A 26,124-nucleotide genomic window follows, 5' to 3' on the forward strand; every position below is an offset into this window, starting at 1 on the left:
GTTACACAGCTCAAACCAGCATAAGTCAGGGACCATGTGTGCACATTCTTCTCACTGATTTAAGGTATGACCTTTATTATACACTGTATTTTTGTGTCTTTCAAAGCATTCTTTGCCTGTTTATATAATCCAAAATCCCCTACAGTCTTGTGAGGTGAGCAGATATCATAATTTCTACTTGAAAGGTATATAAATGGATGCTTTGCAGAGCTAGCACGTAAGTTACGTGATCTGCCCAAAGTGCTGGGTACAGAGCCAAACCTGGAAGGAAAGTTTCAGGTTCCTGGGCCAGTTCTCTTTCTAGCATACTCTATGGCCTACTGAGTAAGCCCAATCTTTCTGTTTAAGGCGTTTCTAATAGCACTATTCAACCTGCAAATGGGTATGTCTAGAACTTCATTATATCTCTCCTCTACCCTTCACCCTCACCACTGTAAAGAAATGGGGGATCCCCTTGCTTTATACTTCTGCATCTAAAACAAGAGGTTGGGAAGAAAAGGAAAGATGCTAGAACAAGATTAGGGTGAGGATCTAGATGGAGGCCAAAGAAGTGGAGCAGAGGGGAAATGGGCCTTTCGGGGACCCCAAAAGGGTTGAAGGAGTTGAAGCTGTCACAGTTTCCTGCTAATTTATCTTCAAAGGCTCCCTGGTTAAATCCCCAGTCACTCCAACTCACTTCCTTTTTCACTGTGACCATTAGTAGCTTCTGAGCTTCTGAATTTCTCTCCTTCTCTGGGCAACTAAAGAATAGAATTCAGACTTAGTTTTTCACTTCCATAGATATACCTTTTAAAAATACACATACAGGGGCACCTGCGTGGCTCAGCTGGTTGAATGTCCAACTCTTCAATTCAGCTCAGGTCATGATCTCCTGGTCGGTGAGTTTGAGCTGCACATTGGGCTGTGCTGGCAGTGGGGAGCCTGCTTGGGAATCTCTCCCTCTCTCTCTCTCTCTCTGCCACTTCCCTGCTCCCACTCTCTTTCTCTCAAAAATAAACATTAAAAAAGAAGAAAGAAAAAAAGAAGAACTGGGACAGAAGATTAATCTGCAGCTCTTGCAACTGGGCATTTCATTACTGCAGCTGAGACTTAAAGGGAGGAGGAGCTTGGGGTTAATGTGGGGGAAACGGGCTGGATGCTGCCAAGACTAACATTAGGGATGGGTGGGGGCTGAGAACAGCTGTGGGGGAGTGTTCTTCCTTACCTCAGCATGGACCAGCTGGAGGGAATGAAAAGACAGAGGAGGTGGGGATCTGGGCCAAGGAAGGGGAAGGAGAAATATTAAGTCAAGCAATTGGGAGAGAATTACTATAGCAAATTCTAGGATCTGAGGAGGGAAGGTTTGGCCTCTCATGCATGTGTGTGTTGATGGGGGGGTGGGGAGGTGGGGGTGGTGGCAGTTAAGTGACCTAGGTAACTGAGCAAAGTCAGGCTTGTAAGCCACTGCAAAGCCTGCTTCTGCAAGTAATGTGTATACCATCTGTCTCTCTGTGCCAGGGGAAGCACTAATAAATGTTACATGTTGAAACTTTTGCATAGCTTGTACATAAAAATTCCATATGCCAATTGACTGGACTACATGAACACATCTGTCAAAAACAGGTCTCTTAGGCACAATTTAGGACATTCCAAAGCAGCTTTATAACCGTTTCAACCTCCAAATGGTATGAATTAACTCTCATAAGCCAGGTCCATTCTCTGAGTGGAGAACTGGGCTAAACGTCCAAATAATTCAAGTCAGAAACACTCTTTTGCCTTCATTATAGAGAGTATCAGTAGCAAGGTCTTTTTTCCCCCGAATTATACTGTTGATTGACTCAGTGTTTGATGTCACATTGTTAACATATGTTAACATGGCCAGAATGATAAAATACTTTATGTATAATGGGCTTCAAAAGGACGCTGTTTTTAACTTCTACAAGATTGTTACTCCACTAACATCTACATTTTCCAACCCACACTGACACCAGTAGGTGATTAGATCTCAGGTGCCAAGGAGATTTATTTTGAAAAAGCCATTATACAAGAATTCCTGAGATGACCCTTTTACATCCGTTCTCTCCCTGCAACAGGAGACGCATGAAGGAGGAACACAGCCTCTTGGGGGCAAAGCTTAGCTGTGAACTTCATGTGCTCAGTCTCAGCACTCATATTAACTCTAGGAACTGGAAACTTTTCTTCTTTCTACCTCATAGGGACTTTTGTTTCTGTTCTTACTTTTATGAAAGTATCTTCAGAAAAGCAAGTGTAAGTAATGAATGAATGGATGGGATGGATGAATGAACTGGATAATAGAATCAGGATCTTCAAATGTCTCAACATGAAGGAGTAAGTGGAAGAGCCCAAGAGGACATGTAATAGGTGTGAATGAAAATCACACGTAAGTCTCAGAAAACTAGAACTGGATGGAGGAAGAACTCAACCTACCAACAGGACCTGTGAAGAAAGGCTTAGGGATTTCCGTTTATTACTCAATAGGTATCGGCAAGCTAGTCAGGCTGCCCTGGTGACTCTGCTAATAGGTGAACACCATCCAAAACAGGTGAAGAGATCACCTTCCTCGATTTGGGCTCAGATACTATGTTCAGATAGACACCTAAGTTTAACAACAAATTGGAGTGGATCCAAATAGGGCAACCAGACAAGACGTAGGGCCTACCCCTAAAGAATGTGTGTGCAATAGGGGAACTGAGTCAAATGAATGGCAGTTCAAGGAACCTGTGGTTATGTTTAGCCTCAGAAAGGAAAAGCTTAGAGAAACTAGTCAGTATAGAAAGAATAAAATTTCAGTTATCAAATACTTGAGGATCTGTTATAAAAGAGATTAAGTCTGTTTGGTATGGAAACATCGGAACCAATTAGTAAACTTCACTGGAAGATAGAGTTCACCTCAACGTGAGGGGGAGAAAGCTGCTTTTCTAAAAATTTTTTTTAATGTTTTATTTATTTTTGAGACAGAGAGAGAGCATGAACAGGGGAGGGTCAGAGAGAGAGGGAGACACAGAATCTGAAGAAGGCTCCAGGCTCTGAGCTGTCAGCATAGAGCCCGATGAGGGGCTTGAACTCACAGACCGTGAGATCATGACCTGAGCCGAAGTCGGACGCTTAACCGACTGAGCCACCCAGGCGCCCCGAAAGTTGCTTTTTAGGCTACATGTTAGCATATCCACTCCCAGTGGGAGTGATAGTGCCCTCAAGAGACGTACTGTGCAAAGTATGGGATTACAAGGGTTTCAGGCCTTTCAAAGCTCCACCCTACTCAAGAAAAAAAAAATCTTTTTTTTGATTCTCAAAGGGTTTATTGGGGTTTCCTGGGTTAGGAAAAGGAGGGAACTCTTTTTGCTCCACACAAGGCAAGTTCTTCAGACATCATCTCCCTTCCTCTCCCCTCCCTCTCTCTTTTCCTCTTCCTCCCTCCCTCCCTTTCCTCCCAGTAGTTCCAAGAAAATCTTATTCCTTAGTATATAATTTCTCTTGTTGAGCTTTATTGGGCATCACGTGTGCAACACAGGCATTAACTTGGAAGATACACAAATGGATGCCAGATCAGTACTACATGGTGAATAGGGGGCTGTGATTTGAAGACTTTCTCTCAACTGCTCAATCTCAAAGTCATATTGTGAGTGGTGGCCTGCTGTACTGTTGGCTGCCATTGGCTGCCTTGAGGATGTTGTTTATGTTGGATGCTCAGTGCTAGTGTGTGACTTGAGCCTTGAGAAGCTAAAAAAAAAAAAAAAAAAAAAAAAAAAGGCTTGTATTTCTTTTAAAAAACGGCTTGTATTTTGGGCCACTTGGGTGGCTCAGTGGGCTAAGCGTCCGACTTCAGCTCAGGTAATGATCTCACAGTTCATGAGTTCGAGCCCCACATCAGGCACTCTGCTAACAGCTCAGAGCCAGGAGCCTGCTTCAGATTCTGTGTCTCGCTCTCTCCCTGCCCTTCCTCCACTCATGCTGTCTCACTCTCTCTCAAAAATAAATAAACATTAAAAAAAATTTTTAATGGCTTGTATTTTACTATTTAATCCTACAAAAGTTAGTCAATCATCATTCACTATGCCAAGGGCTGAAAAGAAGTGTCAACAATATTTGAGTAAGCATCTAGCATCTAGTTAAAAGACATTTTCTCAGATCAAGCAAAACTTAATACCTAGGAAATTTAATTTTCTTCAATTGTTACTGTTTTGCTGAAAAAAAATAACCATTTTGAATGATTTTTTTAAATTGATTACATTGCTATTATTATATACTTCTAAAATTGCTAATATGTATATTGATTTGATACATTAGTTTCTAAGTAAACTATATTAAAAGTTACTCAGCAAATATAGTTATAAAGTTAAATGCTAATAGCTTTTTCTTTTTTTAAGATTTTATTTTTAAATCTCTTCACCCAACGTAGGGCTCGAACTTACAACCCTGAGATCAAGAGTCACATGCTCTACCAACTGAGCCAGCCACGCACCGCTGATTATCAATTTAACTAAAATTTTAACTTAAAATTTTATTTTGTTGTTCTTAAGCCTGCATTAGTCAGCTTTATACTTACTCGTCTTATATATAAAGCACAAATATGCATATAGTAAATAAGCATACAGTGTCTGTGGTGTTTAAAATCTCATGGGCAGGTGACTAGGCAAAAACATGTCTGAAAGGCTCTTTAGAGGAATAATTGTTTTTGAATAATTTTTTAAAAGTTGAGAAACTGTGAATTAAAGGCATCGTAGGCTTTTTGGCATGAAAACATTTTGCTGTTGGTTTGCCAGGATGAATCTCAGCCAAAATTTGAAATGAGTTTATTCATCTTCTTTTCTTGTCCTCGTGTCCCCTTTCTTGCTTTTGTTCCACCCCAGGTTGTTGTCTATCTTCTAATGACAGAATCCCAATGCTTAGCTCCAGTGGTGGTAGATGATCCAGGCTTGTCCAGCAGTAGACATGGCACTTGAGTCAGGCCAATCACAGTTAATCCTGGGACTCTTGCTGGAACTGAGAAGAGATCCTTTTCTGTTAAGAGTTACATTTGCCAGGCTGTGAGCCTGGAGCTGTGAAGTCTCTCTTTGGCATAACCTGTGCCAAGGCTACCAGAGAGTAAAACCAAAGGAGAGAGGCAGTATTCGGTGGTATCCCTGAAAACCTAGATCTAGCCAAGCCTGAAGCTATCATAGGAACCCCTGGAGTTCTTGATGTCTTTTGTGGCTTAAGCCAGATGGAGTTCTGTCTCCGTTACCAGCAACCAGAAGCGTTTTCACTTTGTAAAATCAACACTGCCCAGTTCATTAATTCCATGACTCTCTATCCAGGGTCCCGGAACCCCTCTTTGGTTTCTCACTCAAAGCTGCTTTTCCCATTTGGGGACTTAACCCATCACCTCTCCCTACTCAAACTCCACTCTCAGGGAGACTGTTATAGTTCTTGCTGGTTATGATTTTGCATCTGAGACACTAATCTTATAGCAGTATTTTTAGTGCAACTTTTATTTTCTTGGTTAAATTATGAATTAGTGTTTATTTGAAGAAATGTGTTTTATTTCCTTTTTGTAATGTTTGCTCTATATGTAAATATACATAAATTATGTGACATTCTATCATCAGCTCACCAGTCATTAAGTATGTGCCATTAAGGTGCTACACACTGAAAGGCCATAAACTTAAATCTACATGAAATTCTACTCTGACCTCCCCGAAAAATGTCTATTGTTAATTTATGACAGATAAACAGAAGGTGAAACTGATTTGGTAATTTTATTATAAAGCATGTAAATACAAAAAAATTTTTTGTGAGCACAAGTTAGAGAGGGGGGGGAGGGAGAGGGAAAGGGAGAGAGAGAGAGGGAGAGGGGCAGGAGGGAGCGAGAGAGAGAGAGAGAGAATCTTAAGCAGTCTCCATGCCCAGCATGGAGCCTGACTCCGAGCTTGATCTCACCACCATGAAATCATGACCTGAACTGAAATCAAGAGTCAGACACATAACCAACTGAGCTACCCAGGCGCCCTAAATACAAATTTTTAAAAATTGAACTTTGGTATAGCAGCCAATATATTTTGGAATTTGTAAGGTTCTAATTAGTATATTCACAAGCAATTAAAGCTGTTCGGTATTCCTCATGAGTATTCCATTTAATAGTCCTATCCTCAAAAATCTGAAATTTAGTGATCTTTTTATTTTCAACAACTCCACTCCCAAAGGGTTTCCAAGGAAGGAAGGGAAATTTGGAAGCAACAAAAGATGGCTTCTTTATTCTGTGGGTGCACAATCAATTAACATTGTTCATCTTTTTGTGGACCCAAATCGTTGAACAGCAGACCAAATAGCCTGGAGTGTGTCATTTTATCAGCCTCAGAAACTGATAGCCAAAAATGGGATTATTTAAAGAGATTTAATTCACTAGGAAGATTTAAGTTGGGTTACATTACACTTGAGGACAACCAAATGGATTCAAAAGGCATCTGAAAATATAGAACGGGGAATAAGGAGCCAGGATTTGTGATATAAATTCAAAAGTCAGCAGAAACTCAACTGTGGAGGCTCAGAAAATGGCTGAACTCTTTGGCTCCAAGAGAGAAAAGGAGAAGGTCCTGTGGAAAGTCTAAGGAAAAGGAAAGAAGGAGAGCCTAAAACCATTTTTATTTTTTATTGTTTGGTTTTTGAGAGAATGAAGGTGAGTGGCAGAGAGGCAGATCTCACAACCATGAGCTCATGACCTGAGCTGAAATCAAGAGTCAGATACTTAACCTCCTGAGCCACCCAGGAGTCCCCCGTAAAAAGATACTTGAAAAAATAAGGCAGGCAAGCATCAAGAAAAAAACAAAAAACCAACCAAGAGCACAAGGCCATTTTGCCAGGGCCCATATCTTCACAGCTATTGAGAAGGTGAGAACGAAAGGCTTATAATTGAGATTTTGCTCAATAGGCAACAGGGCAATCTTTGCTTAGGTTATATGTTACATGTTAAGTCATCTAGTGCATGGGACTTCATTTTGATCCTGGTTGACAGAAGACAGATGTCTGGCATCTGGTTCTATGACCCAGCGTGGTCACTGTTTAGAGCCCCTGGCATTCACTCTTGGCCCAATCTCTGTGGGAACCATGACTTGACAAGAGTTGTGCACCCAGATGTTGGGGGAGTGGGCAGTAATATGAAATATTTCACTCAAATTACATGGAAGAAGATTTTTTTTAAATTTTTTTGAAGATTTTATTTTTAAGTAATCTCTATATCCAACATGGGACTCAAACAACCCCAAGATCAAAAGTCACACGCTCTACTGGTCGACTGAGCCAGCAAAGCACCCCCCCCTTTCGTTTTGATTTTTAATGGTACATATTTTTGGTACCTATTATCAGAGAGCAGTAATTTTGCTATACTCCAAATTTCTTATAAAAATTTTAGCGTGGAATATTACCTCTGTAACTAATAGTCTGTGGAAGTGTCATGCTTTATATTCTTAAACTAGCCATTTGGTTAATACCCAAGCTGCAGCTATCAGCTAAATGGGGCCGAAAGCTCCTAAAGTGATCAACCTCACCCTCTTCAAAGTCTCCACTGATTTAATGAATAGACAAGTCCATCAAGAACAGCTCTGGATTATTTTTAGCCAAACCTATTTGTGAATTCCCTCTACCTCTCTCCCCCTTACCAGCCTCTTCACTTCACTCTGGCATTATCTTTTGTGGCTTTTTCCAAGTCTAACTTTCTCTTGTTTAACATCTTCATGACACCTCCACTCACTTTATAATAAAACTCAAGGTCCTTAGCATTGCCTCCAGGTTCCCTCATAATTGCTTTGTCTTTGTAGCCTTACCTCTTGCCACTGACCTCCATATTAAACTTCAAAAATTCATTCATATACTTTGCTCACAATTTTTGGCATACTCAAGTAACAAATGAACTAGCTATTTAATATTTTTTATATAGATCAATTTTAATTATTCCAATAGATTATTTTAAAAAGGAAACTTTGTATTTCTACCAAAAAGTCAGTTAGCAAGTTACCTTCAACTGCCATATAGCGAAGATAAAAGTTTAATTCTACCTAGATAATGCTGCCAGCTGAAGCTCTGAGATTAAGACAACTTTCCTCTTTTTTTTTTTTTTAATGTATGTTTATTTTTGAGACAGAGAGAGATGGTGCAAACAGGGGAGGGGCAGAAAGACAGGGACAGAGGATCTGAAGCAAGCTCTGTGCTAACAGCAGAAAGCCTGACGTGGGGCTTGAACTCACGAACTGCGAGATCATGACATGAGCAGAAATCGAGGTGGCCCCTTAATTGACTAAGCCATCTAGGTGCCCCCAAGGCTACTTTCTTTAAAAGGAAATTAGCAAATGTTACAAAGCTGTTACTTACTAGAGCCAGCCAAAAAAGATGTTCTTCTTACAAAAGATGCAGAAAAGAATTGGGAGGAGATTTCTATCACTATGTAATGACTTATCCACCATGAACCACCTAAATCACTAAAATCTGCTTAGTGAGGGAAGTGTCCCATGGTTTGGGAAATAATACTCTAGCTTGTCAAATTCCTTGTGGTTTGTGCCTCCTTATTCTTCTGTGCCTAAAATGCTCTCCTCTCACTCTTACTCAGTTGATTCCTCTAACCCTTCAGACCAACGAAATACTCCCTGATGTGCAATTCCAGGAGAAGTGTGATGCCCTTCCTTCCTGCTGCCTCAGCATCCCATCTGTTTCAGAGCACAGAACACCACACTGCAATTAACAGTTTGTCTCTTCCACTAAACTGAGAACTTTTTAGGGCAGGGCTGCTTCTGTCATCTCTGAGGTCTCAGCACTACATGACCATTCCTAGCTAGTTCATGTTTCTTTATATATATATGCACATAAATGAATAAATAAAATGTATGAAGATCAATCAATCCATAGAAGCATACTAAGACAATAGTTCTCAAATTTCTGGGGAAACTTGATAAAAACACAGAAGCCTAAGCCCTGGCCCCAGCCTCCTTCAGTGAGCGTGGTCCTCTAGCTACATTTGTTTCTTTGAGCTCTCCCAGAAATTGTGACTCACAGTCAAGTTTGAGGACCTTTACAGGTAAGCAAACAGGTTCAAATCTATTTGTCCAAGGACTGCAGTCGAAATGAAACTGGAATAACTGACCATAGTTTGTGAAGATTTCCTATTCAGTCTTTTAAAAAAATTGGGGGTCGGGGAGGCACCTGGTGGCTCAGTCAGTTAAGCGTCTAACTCTTGATTTCAGCTAGCTCATGATCCCATGGTTGGGAGATCGAGCCCCACATTGGAGTCTGCACTCAGGATGCAGCCTGCTTAAGATTCTCTCTCTTCCTCTCCCTCTGCCCCTCCCCCACTCACACTTTATCTCTCAAAAATAATAAAAAAAATTTTAAAAATTTAAAGAAAATATGGAGCCCTTCACAAATTCGCATGTTATCCTTGCAGAGGGGCCATGCTACTCTTGTCTGTATTGTTCTAATTTTAGTGTAAGTACTGACGAAGTGAACGCTCAATTCAGTCTTGATAATGTATGTGAAAAGGCTATTTATAATGGAAATATGAAGCCATGATTCTGTTTTAGTGAGTACAATCAGTTTTATATACTGATTTGTACTCCTCCTCATTTGTTTGAATCAACAGCGAAGAACAATATCTAAAAATTAGCCACAGGGGGAACCTGGCTAGCTCAGTCAGTTAAGCGTCTGACTTTGGTTCAGGTCATGATTTCGTGGTTCATGGGTTCAAGCCCCACGTGGGGCTCTGTGCTGACAGGCCCAGAGCCTGGAGCCTGCTTCAGATTCTATGACTCCCTCTCTCTCTGCCCCTACCCTGTTCACACTCTGTCTCTCTCTCTCTCTCAAAAATAAGTATTAAAAAATTTTTTTAATAATAAAAAAATAAAAATTAACCATGATACTCAAATTATAACCATGATTTGTGCTTTCGACACAGATTTAATGCCAATGTCATTCTCTTCATGTATTCAGCAGATCTGAGCTCAAAACAGACTGTATGCTCAGAGAAAATAAGGGAGGATAACATTGAAATTTTCAGTTCTGTAAAACTCAGGAGGGTGAAAAATATTACTACCACCTGATTAATATTTTATAGCAAAAAATATTTATTATTAGAACAGAGACCCCAGAAATAAATCTACAATTATATGGTCAATTAATCTATGACAAAGGAGGTAAGAATATACAATGGGGAAATGACAGTCTTTTCAATAAATGGTGCTGGAAATACTGGACAGCTATAGTAAAAGAATTAAACCGGCCTACTTTCTAATAACATACCCAAAATCAAGCTCAAAATGGATTAAAGACCTCATCATGGGACTTAAAACCATAAAAATCCTCGAAGAAAACACAGGCAATAATTTCTCTGACATCAGACATATCAACATTTTCCTAGATATGTCTCTTGAAGCAAGAGCAACAAAAGCAAAAATAAACTATTGGGACTACACACACACACACACACACACACAAAACTTCTGCACTGCAAGGAAAGCCACCAATAAAACAAAAAGACACCCTATATCAAATGAGAGAAGGTAATAGCAAATGACACATAAGAAGTTACTATCCAAACTTACATAAGTGAATATCAAAAAAACCCAAACAATCCGATTAAAAAAATGGGCAGAGGACCTGAATAGACATTTTCCCAAAGAAGATATACAGATGGCCAACAGACACATGAAACGATGCTCAACATCACTCATCATTAGGGGAATGCAAATCAGAATCACAAAAAAAATATTACCGCATGCCTGTCTTGTCAAAAAGATGAAAAACAAGTGTTGGTGAGAACGAAGAGGAAATGGAAACCTTGTGCACTGTTGGTGAGAATACAAACTGGTGCAGGCAATGTGGAAAATAGTATGGAGGTTCCTCAGGAAATTAAAAATAGAAATACGATATGATCCAATAATCCCACTATTGGGTATTTACCCAGGGAAAACAAAAACACTAACTTGAAAAGATCTATGCACCCCTATGTTAACTGCAGCATAATTTACAATAGCCAAGACATGGATATAACCTAAGTGTCCATCAAAAGAAAAATGGGTAAGGAAAATGTGTACACACACACACACACACACACACACACACACACACACAGGAATATTACACAGCCATAAAAAGGATGAAATTATGACATGGAAGGACCTAGGGTATGATGCTAAGTAAGTCAGACTGAGGAAGACAAATACCGTATGATTTCCTTCATAAATGGAATCTTCAAAAAAATGAATAAACAAACAAAAAGCAGAATCAGAACTATAAATACAGAGAACAAAATGATGATTGCCAGAGGGGAGAGTGAGTGGAGGGAGGAGAGGTAGGCAGAATGGGTAGAGGGGAGAGGGAGATAGTTATAGAATGAGCAAGTCACAGGATTAAAAGGCACACCATCATGAATACAGTCAATGATATTGTAATAGTGATGTAAAGGGACAGATGGTAGCTACACTTGTGGTGAACAGAGGGTAACATATAAACTTGTCAAATCACTAAGTTGTACACCTGAAACTAATGTAACATTGTGTGTCAACTCTACCTGAATAAAAAAAACAATAAGGGGTGCCTGGGTGGCTCAGTCTGTTGAGCATCTGACTTCGGCTCAGGTCATGATCTTGTGGTCCGTGGGTTCGAGCCCCACATTGGGCTCCCTGCTGTCAGCCTGTCAGTGAAAATCCCCCTTCCAATCCTCTGTCCCCCTCTCTCTGCCCCTCCCCCAAAGTAAATAAACATTTTTTTTAAATAACAATAAAATAACTGAAAAGGAAAACCTGAGATACAAAAATGTTGAGGAAGGGGCCCCTGGGTGGCTGGGTTAGTGAGCCTCCAACTTCAGCTCAGGTCATGATCTTGCAGTTCGTGAGTTCGAGCCCTGTGTCAGGCAATGTGCTGACAGTGCAGAGCCTGGAACCTGCTTTGGATTCTGTGTCTCCTTCTCTCTCTCTGCCCCTCCCACATTTGCCCTCTCTCTCTCTCTCCCTTTCTCTTTCTCAAAAATAAACAGTTTTAAAAATCTTTTAAAAATTATGTAAGTAAAATAAATACGTAAAATATTTGAAATAATAGTGGTGCTATATTCACGGTATAAGGTAGCCTGGCACTCAGCATTTATTCAAATTTCTTTTAAGCTTACTTTCTGTACTATAAATGTTGAAAAGTTAAGAACTACATTTCCCAGATATCCTTGCAGTTAAGTGTTCTAGAAGTAAATGATTTCTGCCAATTAGGTACATGTAAGTAAGATCTGGAGTGTGGAAAACCAAAGCCTTCTTCCTGCTGCTTTGTTTTTTGGATGGCAAGCATGGTGGTGAATATAGGAGTTATTTTCTGCAGCAGCTTTCTAGAGCACAGTCATTGGCTTTGTGTGCGTTGAGTATTACAGTATCTTCTTGATTCTTACATTGTAGCTATGGTAGTCCATCCTTAACACTGATAATTCTAGTCCTGGGGTCTTGATTCTCCATCCACCTGACTGGTAGGGGCAATAGCAACAGCTCCCTTAACAGTCTAGCTCTGATATACTATCCTAGGACTCATTTCTGATGGTCTAGGCTAAAGTCCACTCTTCCAGCCTTTTAAATAATATTCTAAGCCCCAATTCCCTATACTAAATCCCTATATACTTAAAAGAGCCAGATCTATTTATTGCAACTGAGTGCAGACTCATGCAATTAGCAAAGATATAAAAGCATCCCAATTAATCTATAGAATCTCAATAAAATTTTAAAATAATTTAACAAAACCTAACATGTATATGGAATAGAAGCCTGCAAATAGGTCAACTTCAAGAATGAAAAAAAGACAGTCATCCTACCATATATTAAAAATATTGAATCTATCACCCAAATGCAAACAACGAAATAATTATTTCTGATTTTTTTCATTCTTTTACATCACTGATAAATGATACAGGAATATACAAAATGAAACGTCCTCTAGGTTGAAAATATGGATAGTTTTATTAACCAAATGAAGTTACTAATTATATGTTCGTCTTTTAAGTTATTTTCTACCCTGACCACTTCTGTTTTGTCTATAAATAAATAAATAGTAATATATAAGCAGTATGACATATCTGACAAACGAATAGTGGGTGTCCTGACAGTTAATGTGAAGGGTGTAGACTTCAGGACAGCCCTTCAGCCAAAAGAATGAAATACCCCTGGGGGTGTGTAATGATCCTGGTTGGCACTAGACTGGAGCTTGGGAAAAGATCAAGTACTGAAACAAGAAGCTGAATCAGTTACAATTTGGTAGTCATGAAGTTATCCCAGAGTTTACATTTTAAAGTGTTTATAGATTTGGCTTCTGCAGTCAGATTGCTTTCTTTGAGCAAATAAAATCTTTTAAAAATTTTTCCCCAATAAATTGCAGAATATATCGTTAAAGGTGCTAAAACGTAACCTAAAATAGAAAAGGCAAAACCACTTTTTCTATTAAAAAGTTAAGCTCTGCTGGCATTCTCTACCAGAAACACTGCTTCAAACTGTTGAATGATTTATTTACTTTTACTTCCTAAATATGTGTTAACTCCACCCACTTCCCAGATATACCTTTAGAGTTTAATTATCCTCTGGCTCTCTGTGTCCTCTTCTCAAACCAAAGTTTAAACCACTTTAACCTGTAATACCTCTGCAGCTCCAAAATGATATAAAATGCACACAGTGTCAATCTCCTACATCGCCTTCCTTCTTCCTACCACTCCTTATTCTCTAAACCAAGAATACAAGTTCAGGGGCACCTGGATGGCTCAGTCGGTTAAGAGTCTAACTTCAGGTCATGATCTTGAGGGTTCCTGAGTTTCCTTGCTCTCAAAATTAAACATTAAAAAAAAAAAATACAAAAAACAAGTTCAGACTCCCAAGAAGAGCAAACAAGGATGTTGGATGTTGGCAAAGTTAATAAGTATTAAATTACAATATTTCTTTAAAAAGGGTATCAAGGGGCACCTGGGTGGCTCAGTCGGTTGAGCGTCCGACTTTGGCTCAGGTCATGATCTTGCGGTGTGTGAGTTCAAGCCCCGCGTCGGGCTCTGTGCTGACAGCTCAGAGCCTGGAGCCTGCTTCAGATTCTTTGTCTCCCTCTCTCTCTGCCCCTCCCTGCTCATGCTCTGTCTCTCTCTGTCTCAAAAATAAATTAAAACATTAGAAAAAAATTTTTTAAATAAAAAATAAAAAGGGTATCAAGTTTCCATTACTTTCTTGTTGGCAGTATTTTCCAGCCACTTAAAAGATACACAAATAAACAGTATATGTATTTTTTCTGCAGGATTTTAGTTTCCTTGAAGTTCTCTATACTCCTGTTCTTTATATGCCAAGTCCTCTCCTGTCTTTATAAATTACAATTCCACAAACTCACTAAAGCAACTAAAGTTTACCAGTTTGTCGCTCCTCCTCCTCTTGTTGCCACATCAGTTTTAATACCAAAATGCTGAAAATAGCAACAAACTCCATCAGCCATACTGATGCACTGTTACTGTAGCACTTGCTTCTACTCTAGTAGAAGATACAATTCTCACTTTGATTTATCCTATTCACAAGAAGGCCCCTACTGAATCATCAGCATATAACCATAGAGAAATTGAAGTACAACTAATAAATACTAGCAAATGTTGCAAGATAAAATGAAAGAAAACTGGCCTCTATAAAGCATTATTATCTTAAGGAATTTGAAAGACTTCATGAAGATAATAGAATTGGGGAGATTTACATAGCTGTGAAAGCCCTTAAAAATATTTTAGTGTGTTTAATAAACAGTATGCTAAATAGATAATCAGCAAAATTTGGATAACGTAGACTTCCATGCTTTGCTTTCATGACTCTCCAGGAGCTTCCTACCATTTATCATCCTTGTTTGACTGCAGACAAGACATATTCTGAGAGCAACTTATTTTCAGTGGGCTTTTTTTCCCCCCAGCAATTAAACATTTAAAGTATTTTTTTTTCTTATAAAAAAGCAATTGACCTCCTTGGTTCCACTCTGGTCTCAGAAATACAGACTATATTAGGTGACTGAGATTTTTTAAAAGATGCTTTGGTGGCGCCTGGCTGGCTCAGATGCAGGAACATGGACTTTTGATCTTGGGGTTATGAGTTCCAGCTTCACGTTGGGTGTAGACATCACCAAGAAAAAAAAAACAACAGAAAGATGCTTTGGACATCCCTACGACTTCAGTAAATCTTTCCTTTTGAAGCACACTTTCCTCTCCCCATGTTCACTCAACTGCTTCTGTACCAGGGTTCTCTGCGAAACAAAAAAGCCCTCTGCTCCTCCTCCTTTTCCCAGCACTCAACTTTCTGTATCTTTCTCCCGGAGAGACCTTATATATATAGAAGTTTTCTGAAACAAAATTCAGAATAAAATCAAAGTATGTATGTATTAATTTAATAACTGTTGATACTGTGCAATGGTTTGATAGAAGTTCACTTTATTATTTGTACTCTTATGTACTTGAAGTTTTCCACAATAATGTAAAAGGAATATTCAGTCTGGTATTCAAAAAGTTAGGGCTGGAATTATAAATTTGGGACTCATCAAACTAAAGATGACATTTAAAGCGATGGGAATGGATGAAAATGTTTAGGGAGAGTACAGGCAGAAAAGAACATAGGACTAAACTGTAGGCAACTCTAATATTTAAAAGTCAGAGAAATAAGATAAAGCAAAGCAGACTGAGATGCCAGTGAGAGGAAATCAGCAAGTGAGAGGTTCTGGGAGCCTAGAGGAAAAAAACAAGTTTCAAAAATGTGGAAGCAGCCAAGTAATTCAAATGCTACCTAAAGAGTAAAGTAAGAACTAGGAATCTACCTTTTGGAATTGTCAAGATGGAGGGTTAGACAATTCTTTGGAAAGATTTTGCTATAAAAGGGAACACAAAAAGTAAGTAGTGGCTGGAGGGGAAGAGAGGTCAAAAAGAGTCTTTCATTTTCTTTTCTCTTGAGATACATGATAACGAGGCATTTTAGTGTGCAGGGAGGATGATCCAGTTCAAAGGGGGGGGGGGGGAAGAGATATAGGAGGGGATGCAACAGAAGAATCAAGGTCCTGAATGAAATACACAAAAGTACAAGTAGAGGGAATATTCTCCTGTGTGTAATAAGAAGGCAGGCAATATTTATAGGTTCAGATATACAGAGATGGTAGAACTGATGGAGGGAAGATGAGGTCATGTCAATCTTCACATCTTGATTCTCTACACTTTAGTTAGATGGCCAAAAATAAGTAAAGTAATATGGGAACAACCTACCTCATAAGAGCACTCCTAAGAGTTCTTTGAGGATCCAGCTGTTAAAGAGCCAACACTCGACATTAACCTAGTAGAAAGTGTTATTAAGATTCCTAGTTGAATTATCCATTAACTCAACAAAATTATCAAACCACCATTTGCATTTAATAAAGTACCACAACTAAAAATAACGATGGAGGTAACTTAATGGGGCTGAGGGTGTCAGAGAAGGCTTTCCTGAGACATTTAAACCAAAAGCTACATGAGGTGCAGCCATTAACTTGACAAAGGTGAGTTATATTAGAAGTTCAAGCAGGTTTAGAAACAAACGAAAAAAAGGTCCATTGTGGCTATCAGTCAATGGCCAGATCACAAAGCAACTAGAAGCATGGGAATATTTATTCTCAGCGATTTCCAAGATCTCTTGTGGGTCAAAATGCGATCTTAATAAATATTAAACAAAGTAATTATTTACCTCTTGCTGAAGCTAACTTAAATCCAACAGAGAGGTGAAAACAATTCATGGACTTTGATTAGACCATAAACTATAAACCAAGGAGAGCAAACAGGTTTCCCTCTTCTTACCTGCTCTATTGACAGAGGACATGTTGAATGCTTCAGTAAATGAGTCTTAGGTTTGTTCAAGCTAAGCAGTTAAGTGTGGGAACCAGTAATTTTTATTTGCCCTAGACATCATAAATTATTCCTTTGTCAGCACTGATTAAGATAGTAACTTAGTAACTTTTTTTTGGAGTTAAAAAAAAACCCTTTCAGTTACTTTTTTTAAAAGCCTTGTATATAAATATTAGCAGAATCTGAATTTCCTAACCATTCACAAAATAAGCAAAAGTAGCAGAAGTCAAAATTCAAAATGTTCTTTTCTTACTATGAGGGCATCTTTCATGTTTTTCAACACGATAAAAGTCTTAAAAATTAGAAAAGTACAAGACAGAAACATGGGAATCAAAGGAAAATAATAACCTGGGCTACTTCCAGAAAACAGGTGTCTAAAAGGTGAATCAGGTGACAGGCAGAAGAATCTTGGGTTTATGTAAATGCTCAGAAAACACTGACTTTGGCTCAGGTCATCATCTCATGGTTTGTGGGTTCGAGCCCTGCATCGGGCTCTGTGCTGACAGCTCAGAGCCTGGAGCCTGTTTTGGATTCTGTGTCTCCCTCTCTCTGTCCCTCCCCCATTCATGCTCTGTCTCTCTCTGTCTCAAAAATATATAAACGTTAAAAAAAAAAAAATTGAATAGGAAGTTTCAAATGTCCTCAATGTAACATGGAAGAAGGGGAAAAAATCTGTTCCTGAACAAAGACATACTTTCAAAAAGGGGACTATTTCTATATATTTTGTAATATTTCTATAGCACTGACTGATGTTTGCACTGTCATCTTGACCTCTACAGTAACCCACATAGCCTAATAGTACATCTTTTTCTGTACTAAACTTGTCTTTTTTTTTTTTTTAATTTTTTTTTTTTTAACGTTTATTTATTTTTGAGACAGAGAGAGACAGAGCATGAACGGGGGAGGGTCAGAGAGAGGGAGACACAGAATCTGAAGCAGGCTCCAGGCTCTGAGCCATCAGCCCAGAGCCCGATGCGGGGCTCGAACTCACGGACCGCGAGATCGTGACCTGAGCCGAAGTCGGCCGCTTAACCGACTGAGCCACCCAGGCGCCCCATGTACTACACTTGTCTTATACAGGAGCAACATTGTTTTCTAAGAAGATATCAACTGTTACAATTACCCTAACAAAGCAATACAGATGTCCTATTTTCTTAGAGACACCACATTTTAACAAATGTACAGGTGAGAAGTATACAAAAAGATTCATCTTAATTAGAAATCTGCACCTACACAAGTTTCCCTGCTGTATAAATTGTATTTTTCTTACAGATTTGGGACTCATTTTTGACCCTGCGAAGGCTTTTCATAGCTAAGACAACCAAAAGGCTGACCAGATAGCATTCTGACTTAAATCGCCATTTTAAAATATAAGTAGTTTGACGTTAACGTTGTCTTAAAGCTCGTCCTACCGTTCAGGAAATTTTAACTCACACCAGAAGTCTCTGTAAACACACCGGGCACAAATTCTCCCTTGATTGCACTACCTAGTTCAGAAACAAAGTTGGTTCAACTGTGAATCGCTAATTGTAAAATCCGTGCCAAATAAGGATCAAGGAGTCAACTTTTTGTTAAAGAAACAAGTAATGTAAGCAAGTACAGGGGTCTCAGGTGAGACCTGCTACGCTTGCTGAAATGCAGATTACCCGGTTCCATCCCCAGTCCGAATGAACCGCTTTTGAGGAGTGGGACTCGGGGATGCATTCTGAACACTCAAGCCAGAAAACCTGTGAACCACGGTCCTGCAACCTACCCAAACCTCCTCTTAGCTTATTTTGACAACGTTTGGCCAAAATGTCTTGTCAAAGGCTTATTTCTACCGGAGGGTAAATTCTAAAACATTCAGACGACTGCTCCAATCTACACCATCCAGCGAGCGAGAGCGACCAAAGAGGTTAGCACACTCTGGGCGCCCCAAGCGTTTCCGCAGATGGGAAATGCCCTTTCTTCTGAAGGTAAAGAATTTGGGGATCGGGGCCGACTTACTCAACCCTAACTGTGCAAAGAACCGTTCTTTCTGACTCCTTTATGGCCTTTCCCAGGACCACTCGCGGTGCCTCCAGCACAGAGTCCCTCGGGAGGTCTCAACCTGGCCCGCGCTGACGAGAAATGTGACCCACGCGACCGTCACAAACGCCTCGGCCTGCAGCCGCGCGTGCGCAGCGAGCAGCTGAGCTCGCAGCGAAGTCCGTTTCCTGACTCTAGGAGGAAGCAGTGTTGCATCACTTCCGGCCTCCCTCTAGCTGCCATCTTGCGTCCCCGCGTGTGTGCGCCTAATCTCAGCTGGTCCACCCGAGACCCCCTGAGCGCCTACCCTAGTCCCCCGCGCGGTCCCATTTCCGCTCCAACAAGGTACAAAAAGGCTCTGGACGCCGGCGTGGGAGGAGGACGGGAACGGGGGCGGGAAGTGCCCGGAAGGAGCGAGACAGGGAGGGACAGGGCTGAGGAGAGGAAGGCGATGCGACGGACAGGCGCACCCACTCAGGCTGACTCTCGGGGGCGAGGTCGAGCCAGGGGCGGCTGCCCTGGGGGCGAGGCGACGCCGTCTCTTCCTCCACCTCGCGGCGGAACCCGAGGACAGGAGCCTCAGGTACCGCGAGGCTTGCGGAGAGTGGCCGGGCCGGGCCGGGCCGGCCCTGGCTAGGCCGAGGCCGGGCCAGGGCCGGGGGTGGGGGGCCGGGGGTGATCAGGCATGGGTTAGCGCCCGTTTTTCGGGCCTGCAGGGAGGGGGGGGAGTTGTGGAGGAGGGGTAGGAAGGTGGGTGCCCTTTGCGCTCCCCCAAAACTGAAATTGGGAGCTTTGCGGGGTGGATTGGGGATTCAGGCCTCGGCCTGTTAAGGACGTTTTTTCTTCTGCTCGTGTCTTGGGAAATAACGAGCGTAGAATGCTGGAGATAACGAGACCTTTCCTCGCTGAGGGTTTCCTGTTTTTCTAGATGAAAGAAACTATCATGAACCAGGAGAAACTCGCCAAACTGCAAGCACAAGTGCGCATTGGTGGGAAAGTAAGTTTTAATAGTTTTTTGGGGTTTTTTTTGTTGTTGAAGTTTCCAGGTTTGGGGTTTTTTGGGGTTTGTTTTTTGGTATTGTTGGCTTGTCACTGTCTCTAGAGGGCATTTCATCGAGCTCGCAAAGTGGGGTGGGAAGGAGGAGGCGGGGTTAAATGATACACAGTAGAGTGTATCAGTGGGACACGCATGTTGTATAGTAAAAAAAAAAAAAAAGTGAATCTAGGTGAAGAGACCACTTATAAACATTTCTGTGAAAATGTTTTCATTGTTACAGTGTTTTAGTACAACAAAATGTTTTCTAAGTTGATTAGTAAGAAAATGTGTCATTTCAGTTAGATAATCCTTGTGGCCCTCCTACTCCTAACTTGTTTTGGCCTAAGTTGTATACCTTCAGTGCTGTGCTGATGCCTTTTTTTTTTCTTTTTTCTTTCTCTCTCTCTCTCTGTTTTTTTTTTTTTTTTTTTTTTTTGTAAATAATTAAGGTAACTCTGAATTTAAGTTCCACCTGTCTTTTGAACTACAGTTTACAATGTCAGGTTCTGGATAATTGTACTTGACAGGTAGAAGTTTGTGTTCCCTGCACATTAAGACCTTTCTGTAATGCTTTCTTAGCTAAATGCATTCCAGAGTAGTTGTGTATTTTCTAGCTTATTTGCAAGATACCTTTGTTAGAGGTACATCACAAAATTTAAGAGCAGTGACTATGGATTTGAAGATACTACCTAAGCAGATAAGCTCTCAATTTTGACTTTGTAAATATGCTAAAACTGAGAGAATGAGAATGATTGCTAGGTTTTTAGATAAGTTTTGGTTAATTGGGTTTTTTTCTGCTTGATACTGATTTTCAAGAGTATTCTTTTTTGAACTTGGAAATTTTTAGATTGTTTTCTGAGTAATTTACTTAAATCAGTAATTTACTTAAATCTGTCTCTAGACAGAGATCTACTTAGTTGTATTTTGCATTGTGTTAGCACATTCCTAGTATTTAACAAGGTGTGGTAGCTTGTCCCAACAGAGCGTGTCTTTACTTGGTAAAACTTGTAAAGCTTCCCTGCTACCAAGCTTGTTATCTATTAGTTTTTCCCAACTTTAAACATTGGCTTTCAAATAGAGTATTCTGTGAAATAGCCAAAAGTTTCACTTAGACTTAAATAAGGAGATGTGTATCTGTTAAATTCCTGGACTTTGCCAGCAACGAATGTGTCCTGATTTTTTTTTTTTCCTGAAGCGGGTAGTCTTCAGGATCTGCACCTGCCAATTAACAAATAGTAGGTGTTTCTTGGCCGCCTTAGCAATTGTTAAAAGCTAGGTGTGGCCTTCAGGTCCCAGAGAAACCCATTATAGCCTTTGTGGGTCAGTGTTTGGATATTCTTATATTGGTGTTTTTAACTATCATTTCTTTTAGTACGAGTTTCACAAGAAATAACTTGAATAATGGGCTTGCGTGCTATCTTTCTGTGGTTACTCTGATCCTGTAAAAATGCTTTATTCAGTATCTGATCAGAACATTGATAATAACTTAATTATATCAGTAAAAATGGAACTCTACACATGTGAAGTGTGTGGAATGTATAGAAGGTGTGTCCATTTTGTTTTTATAATCTTAAAGTAGCGGTTAGAGTGTCTTTTAGATTTAGAGACAATTATTTGGAAACCAGATAGCTACATGACTACATCAAGGTGATGTCTATTCTTAAAGGCTTTTTTGGGTCTGGTAACCAGTATTTTTTGTAGCTGTTGATATTTTATTTGGTTTAACTATCATTATTTAAGCCTTTATTGTGCTCAGTCCTGAGAATATGAAATTTAAGAAGTTCATGGTCCCTGAGGGAGCTTTAATGGTAGTAGGGGAGATAGGCATCTTTTCTAAAAGAAAGATCTGTTTCATAGTGTAATGTACATAGTTCAGTAGAAGTGTACAAGGGTGGGAATGATTTTGCTTGGGGACAGTTAATTACAGAGGTTTGGGAAGGCCTGAAAGAGGTTGGAACAGGGTTTTAAAGGACAAATAGGAATTGGTATGGAGGTTGGGGTATATTGAGGTAGGTGGGTGGTAGCCTTTCCCTAAAGAGCCTTATATACCGTGTAAAGGGTTTAAACTTTTTATAGCAGTAAACAGAATGGAAGCTTACATTCTAGTGAGGGGAGGCAGACAATAAAATGCATTTCTCTCTTATAGTAATATTTGTTATGAAGAAAAATAAACCTGGATAGATAGAAGACGATGGCTGCTGGAGTTGCTTTTTTACATCGGGTGGTTGGGAAAGGTCACTGATAACGGTGCCAAAAGAACAGAGATCTGTAGTAAGGGAGGAACCAGTGCAGATGCTAGGGGAAGAGGGGAACAATATGTGCACAGGCTCTTTTTGGTCTGTTTAAGGAACTCAGACGAGGTTTCTGTGGCTGAAGATGAGAATATGTATGTGGTAGAGATGTTGTCAAGAACAGCATAATAGGGGCAGAGCAGATCATGTAGGGGCCTTGTAGATTAAGATAAGAATTTCAGATTTTACTATTAGGTGTTACAGAAGTCTAAATACAGACTCATTTGAATGTGTCATACATTGTCTTGCCTGTGACTATTAATGGATGTTGATTTTTCATCGGTTAATGTAAAAAAACCGAAAAGGTTAATAGTTCTGAATATGGAGCTTTTAATGAGGCCTAATTTAGGTTCATAATGCCACCTCTTTATCTGCTCTTCTGGAGCACATAATCTAAATAATAGGATTTTGAAAAGATAATTTGTTTATATCTGACAAAACGAGAAGTTATTAAGGATTTGTTACCCTCTTTCGGCTTCTGTCATTGCCTACTTGCTGCCTAAAACTTTATACTTAGAGTAATTTTCTTAAACAGACCAAAGGTCAGAAAGGAATTAGAAACTGTTTGTTATGATGTTTATGTGTGTTATCTTCTCCTCAATCAGGGAACTGCTCGCCGAAAGAAGAAGGTGGTTCATAGAACAGCTACAGCAGATGATAAAAAACTTCAGTTCTCCTTAAAGAAGTTAGGAGTAAACAATATCTCTGGTATTGAAGAAGTAAGTGTCGAATTTTATTTTTATTTTTTTAAGTGTATTTATTTTTTGAGAGAGCATGAGCGGGGCAGAGAATGAGAGAGAGAATCCCAAGCAGGCTCCTTGCTGTCCACCCTGAGCCCCATGCAGGGCTTGGTCTCATGAGCGTGAGAACCTGAGCCACAATCAAGAATTGGATGCTCAACCTAATGAGCCACCCAGGTTCCCCAAATTTTATTTCTTTATAGAACAAGATGTGGGTAGAAAAAAATTTTAATGGTCACGAATTAAATGATTTTTTAAAATCTTTCACTCCATTAATAAATAGTAGGGAGATTGCTGAGTCTGAAAGTGATTAGATTGCACTTTCCATTCCAGGCAAAATAGCACCTGTGCTTCACAGTGGACTAGTGGATTACTTAGCCAGACTTCAGCTTTTGCTTAATAGAATGTTTGGCTTCAAAGGAATGTTGGTGGGTGTTGCTAATTAAAACTTTTTTTCTTTATAGGTGAATATGTTCACAAACCAAGGAACAGTGATCCACTTTAACAACCCTAAAGTTCAGGCATCCCTGGCTGCGAACACTTTCACCATTACAGGCCATGCTGAGACAAAGCAGCTGACAGAAATGTTACCCAGTATCTTAAACCAACTTGGTGCAGACAGTCTGACTAGTTTAAGAAGGCTGGCTGAAGCTCTGCCCAAACAATGTAAGTTTCCTAGTAGTGGTTTTGCCTAGCGTTACTGATTTGTCAGTAAATTTCTAAGATTTCAAGTAGATGTGAGTATCTTTACATTTGGACATGCCAGTTTTCCTCTAAAAAATAACGATTGTTACACTGCTTTTAAGTGTTCTTAGTGTGTTCAGTAAGTTAACTAGTATGCTGTGATTGATCATTAATACTTGATTCAGTGGATTGTTTTCTAACTTTCTTGCTTTGGATCTTAGAGTTAAAATTTTTTACCTTCATTAGCTGGAAATGATGAAAATGTTAGTTTGGGGCATTTTTGATAACTGACAGTTTAGAATTGATTAAAATATATTATAAATTATCAAATTTTTTACAACTGGTATCACCAGTAGTTTTAATAACTGGCCTGGCACTATTTGGGTATTTTTAATTATAATATAGGGATTTTGTTCAGGACTGAAAATCCTGCAGTTAAATAAGTGCATTAAGAAATGTAGGTATTTTATGCTGTGGTCCTTTTATTAAAATTTTGAAGAAAGTGGAAGCAAGATAGGCTTATTATGTGGTCCATTATTTAGTCATCCATGTTTTTCTAGACATTTTGCTAGACCTTTTACATGTTTATCTGTGTGTGTGTGTGTGTGTGTGTTTGTATAGGGAGAGGTGTGTGTGTGTGTGTATATGTATATGTTGGGGGAGAGGGTATCACAGTGAGAGACTTAAGAAAGAGGTTCTAGAAAGGCTTTCAGAGCTGAAGTAGGTTTTGGAAGTATCCCACTGAAAATCTTACAGGGCTAGTACTGTGAGGTCTCAACTCCTAAGTGTAGTTTACTTTTTTGTGTTTAAAAAAGTGGATGCTTACCACTAATCAAAGGCATTTAATTTTTTGATCCTTTTATGTTCATTTCAGTAAAGGTTTGTTGAGCATCTCCCTTATGCCATTAACAAAACAGCATTTGAGAAACAGCTTCTTGATTTGTCTCCCATAAGAAATTTTACCATGATTTGGTATATGGGTTTACCTCTACCCTGGGGGCATTCTGTTCTCATATTACCTCAGGGCCTGTGGTGGCCAGAGGGCTTGAAAGAAGGGTATGGAATTTGATTTGTTGGCTGTTAACAACATTCTCGTTCATTTGTAGACTGCCATGTTAATGCTTGTACTTAGGGATGAAATCCCAAATGTCACTGTTGTAATCGTGAATATAAACTGTAACAATGCTTGGCCTTTCATCTGTTTTTCTGGTTGATGTTTATTAAAAACTTAACAAGTGTGTAACATACATATTTCGCTTTCACAGCTGTGGATGGAAAGGCACCACTTGCTACCGGAGAGGATGATGATGATGAAGTTCCAGGTAGGAACCTTCACTTGTGGTTAAATTAGAGAATCTTAGCAAGGAAGAATGAAAAATCTTTATACTCTAGGAAAGTACCTTGTGGGGGGAGGTAATAAGGTAAAGAACAGAAAACGTAGACATGAACCTCACTTCTTCAGAATGGAAAAAATAATGCAGGGTTATTTAACTAGGAGTTAAATTTGTAGACTTGGTTTTTTCTGATTGGGATCCCAAGTAGGTATAGGTATCTAACTTTAAATATTGAATAAAAAAATGTATGTTGTCACATGAATATAATAACTAATAGATCACAAAAGAGACCCCTGTTTCCTACTTCGAGATCAATAAATTTATGAGAAGGCATGGAGAAATCGTTTAAGAGTCTTGGGGGTATGGTGTAACTATTCTAAAATCAGAAAAACACTTGGCAATTAGGAGGGGTTTTTCTGTCTTAGCTGTTACTTGGTAAATCTCTTTAAAATCCATTGATGTATACGTTTGGCTTTTTTCAGAGTTTCTACCTTTTTCTTTTTCTAGATCTTGTGGAGAATTTTGATGAAGCTTCCAAGAATGAAGCAAACTGAATTGAGTCAACTTCTGAAGAAGATAAAACTTGAAGAAGTTACTGGGAGCTGCTATTTTATATTATGACTGCTTTTTAAAAATTTTGTTCATGGATCTGATAAAATCTAGATCTCTAATATTTTTAAGCCCAAGCCCCTTGGACACTGCAGCTCTTTTCAGTTTTTGCTTATACACAATTCATTCTTTGCAGCTAATTAAGCTGAAGAAGCCTGGGAATAAAGTTTGAAACAAGATTAATAAAGTTCTTTGCCTAGTATATGGTTTCATTTTTTATTTCACGGACACTAATTTGTACACAGAAAGCAAAGTTATTCATAGCTAATCATGGCATGTAATATGACTGGTAATCTTTGATGAAATTTGATTAAAGATTTTAAATGGCCATATAATGTAACACAGGTGATATAAAGTTATGTTTTAAAACTTTTCTCCAATCCTCAGGGCTACAGTGGTTTATGTAATGGGTATAACTATAAAATGAGAATGAAATATTCCTTTGAGCATGAGTTTTTTCTCTTAATACGGTCTATCTCTTAAATGTATACTAAGTGCCTTTAATATATTATTGCACTTAATATTCTCTCATTTAATCCTCAGTCTATGAAGTAGGGAGGAGTAGCTCCATTTT

The 26,124-nt window shown here is 39.3% G+C and overlaps 1 protein-coding gene, 1 non-coding gene and 1 pseudogene across 3 annotated transcripts; 1 reads left to right on the plus strand and 2 right to left on the minus strand.

Annotated features, from left to right (window-relative positions):
- LOC107179411 overlaps positions 1-18,942 on the minus strand; it is a 36,472-nt pseudogene extending 17,530 nt beyond the window's left edge.
- On the minus strand, positions 9,367-9,471 carry LOC122232085. The gene has a single exon (XR_006209434.1). It is a non-coding gene; the product is annotated as a U6 spliceosomal RNA (small nuclear RNA).
- Positions 18,943-19,064: 122 nt separating the features above from the next.
- Positions 19,065-25,752, plus strand: BTF3 (basic transcription factor 3). Of its 2 annotated transcripts, none has more exons than XM_007079851.3 (6): positions 19,065-19,201; positions 19,785-19,853; positions 22,789-22,902; positions 23,388-23,589; positions 24,873-24,929; positions 25,449-25,752. In XM_007079851.3, exons 2-6 carry the CDS (start codon positions 19,785-19,787, stop codon positions 25,493-25,495), a joined length of 489 nt encoding a protein of 162 aa, XP_007079913.1. In that variant the 5' UTR covers positions 19,065-19,201; the 3' UTR covers positions 25,496-25,752. The 2 variants fall into 2 exon arrangements, with proteins under 2 accessions (XP_007079913.1, XP_042844198.1); XM_042988264.1 differs by lacking the exon at positions 19,065-19,201 and adding an exon at positions 19,226-19,439.
- The last annotated feature ends 372 nt before the right edge of the window (positions 25,753-26,124 follow it).

The sequence above is a fragment of the Panthera tigris genome, chromosome A1 (genome assembly GCF_018350195.1).
Source record: "Panthera tigris isolate Pti1 chromosome A1, P.tigris_Pti1_mat1.1, whole genome shotgun sequence".
Classification (NCBI taxonomy): Eukaryota; Metazoa; Chordata; class Mammalia; order Carnivora; family Felidae; genus Panthera; species Panthera tigris.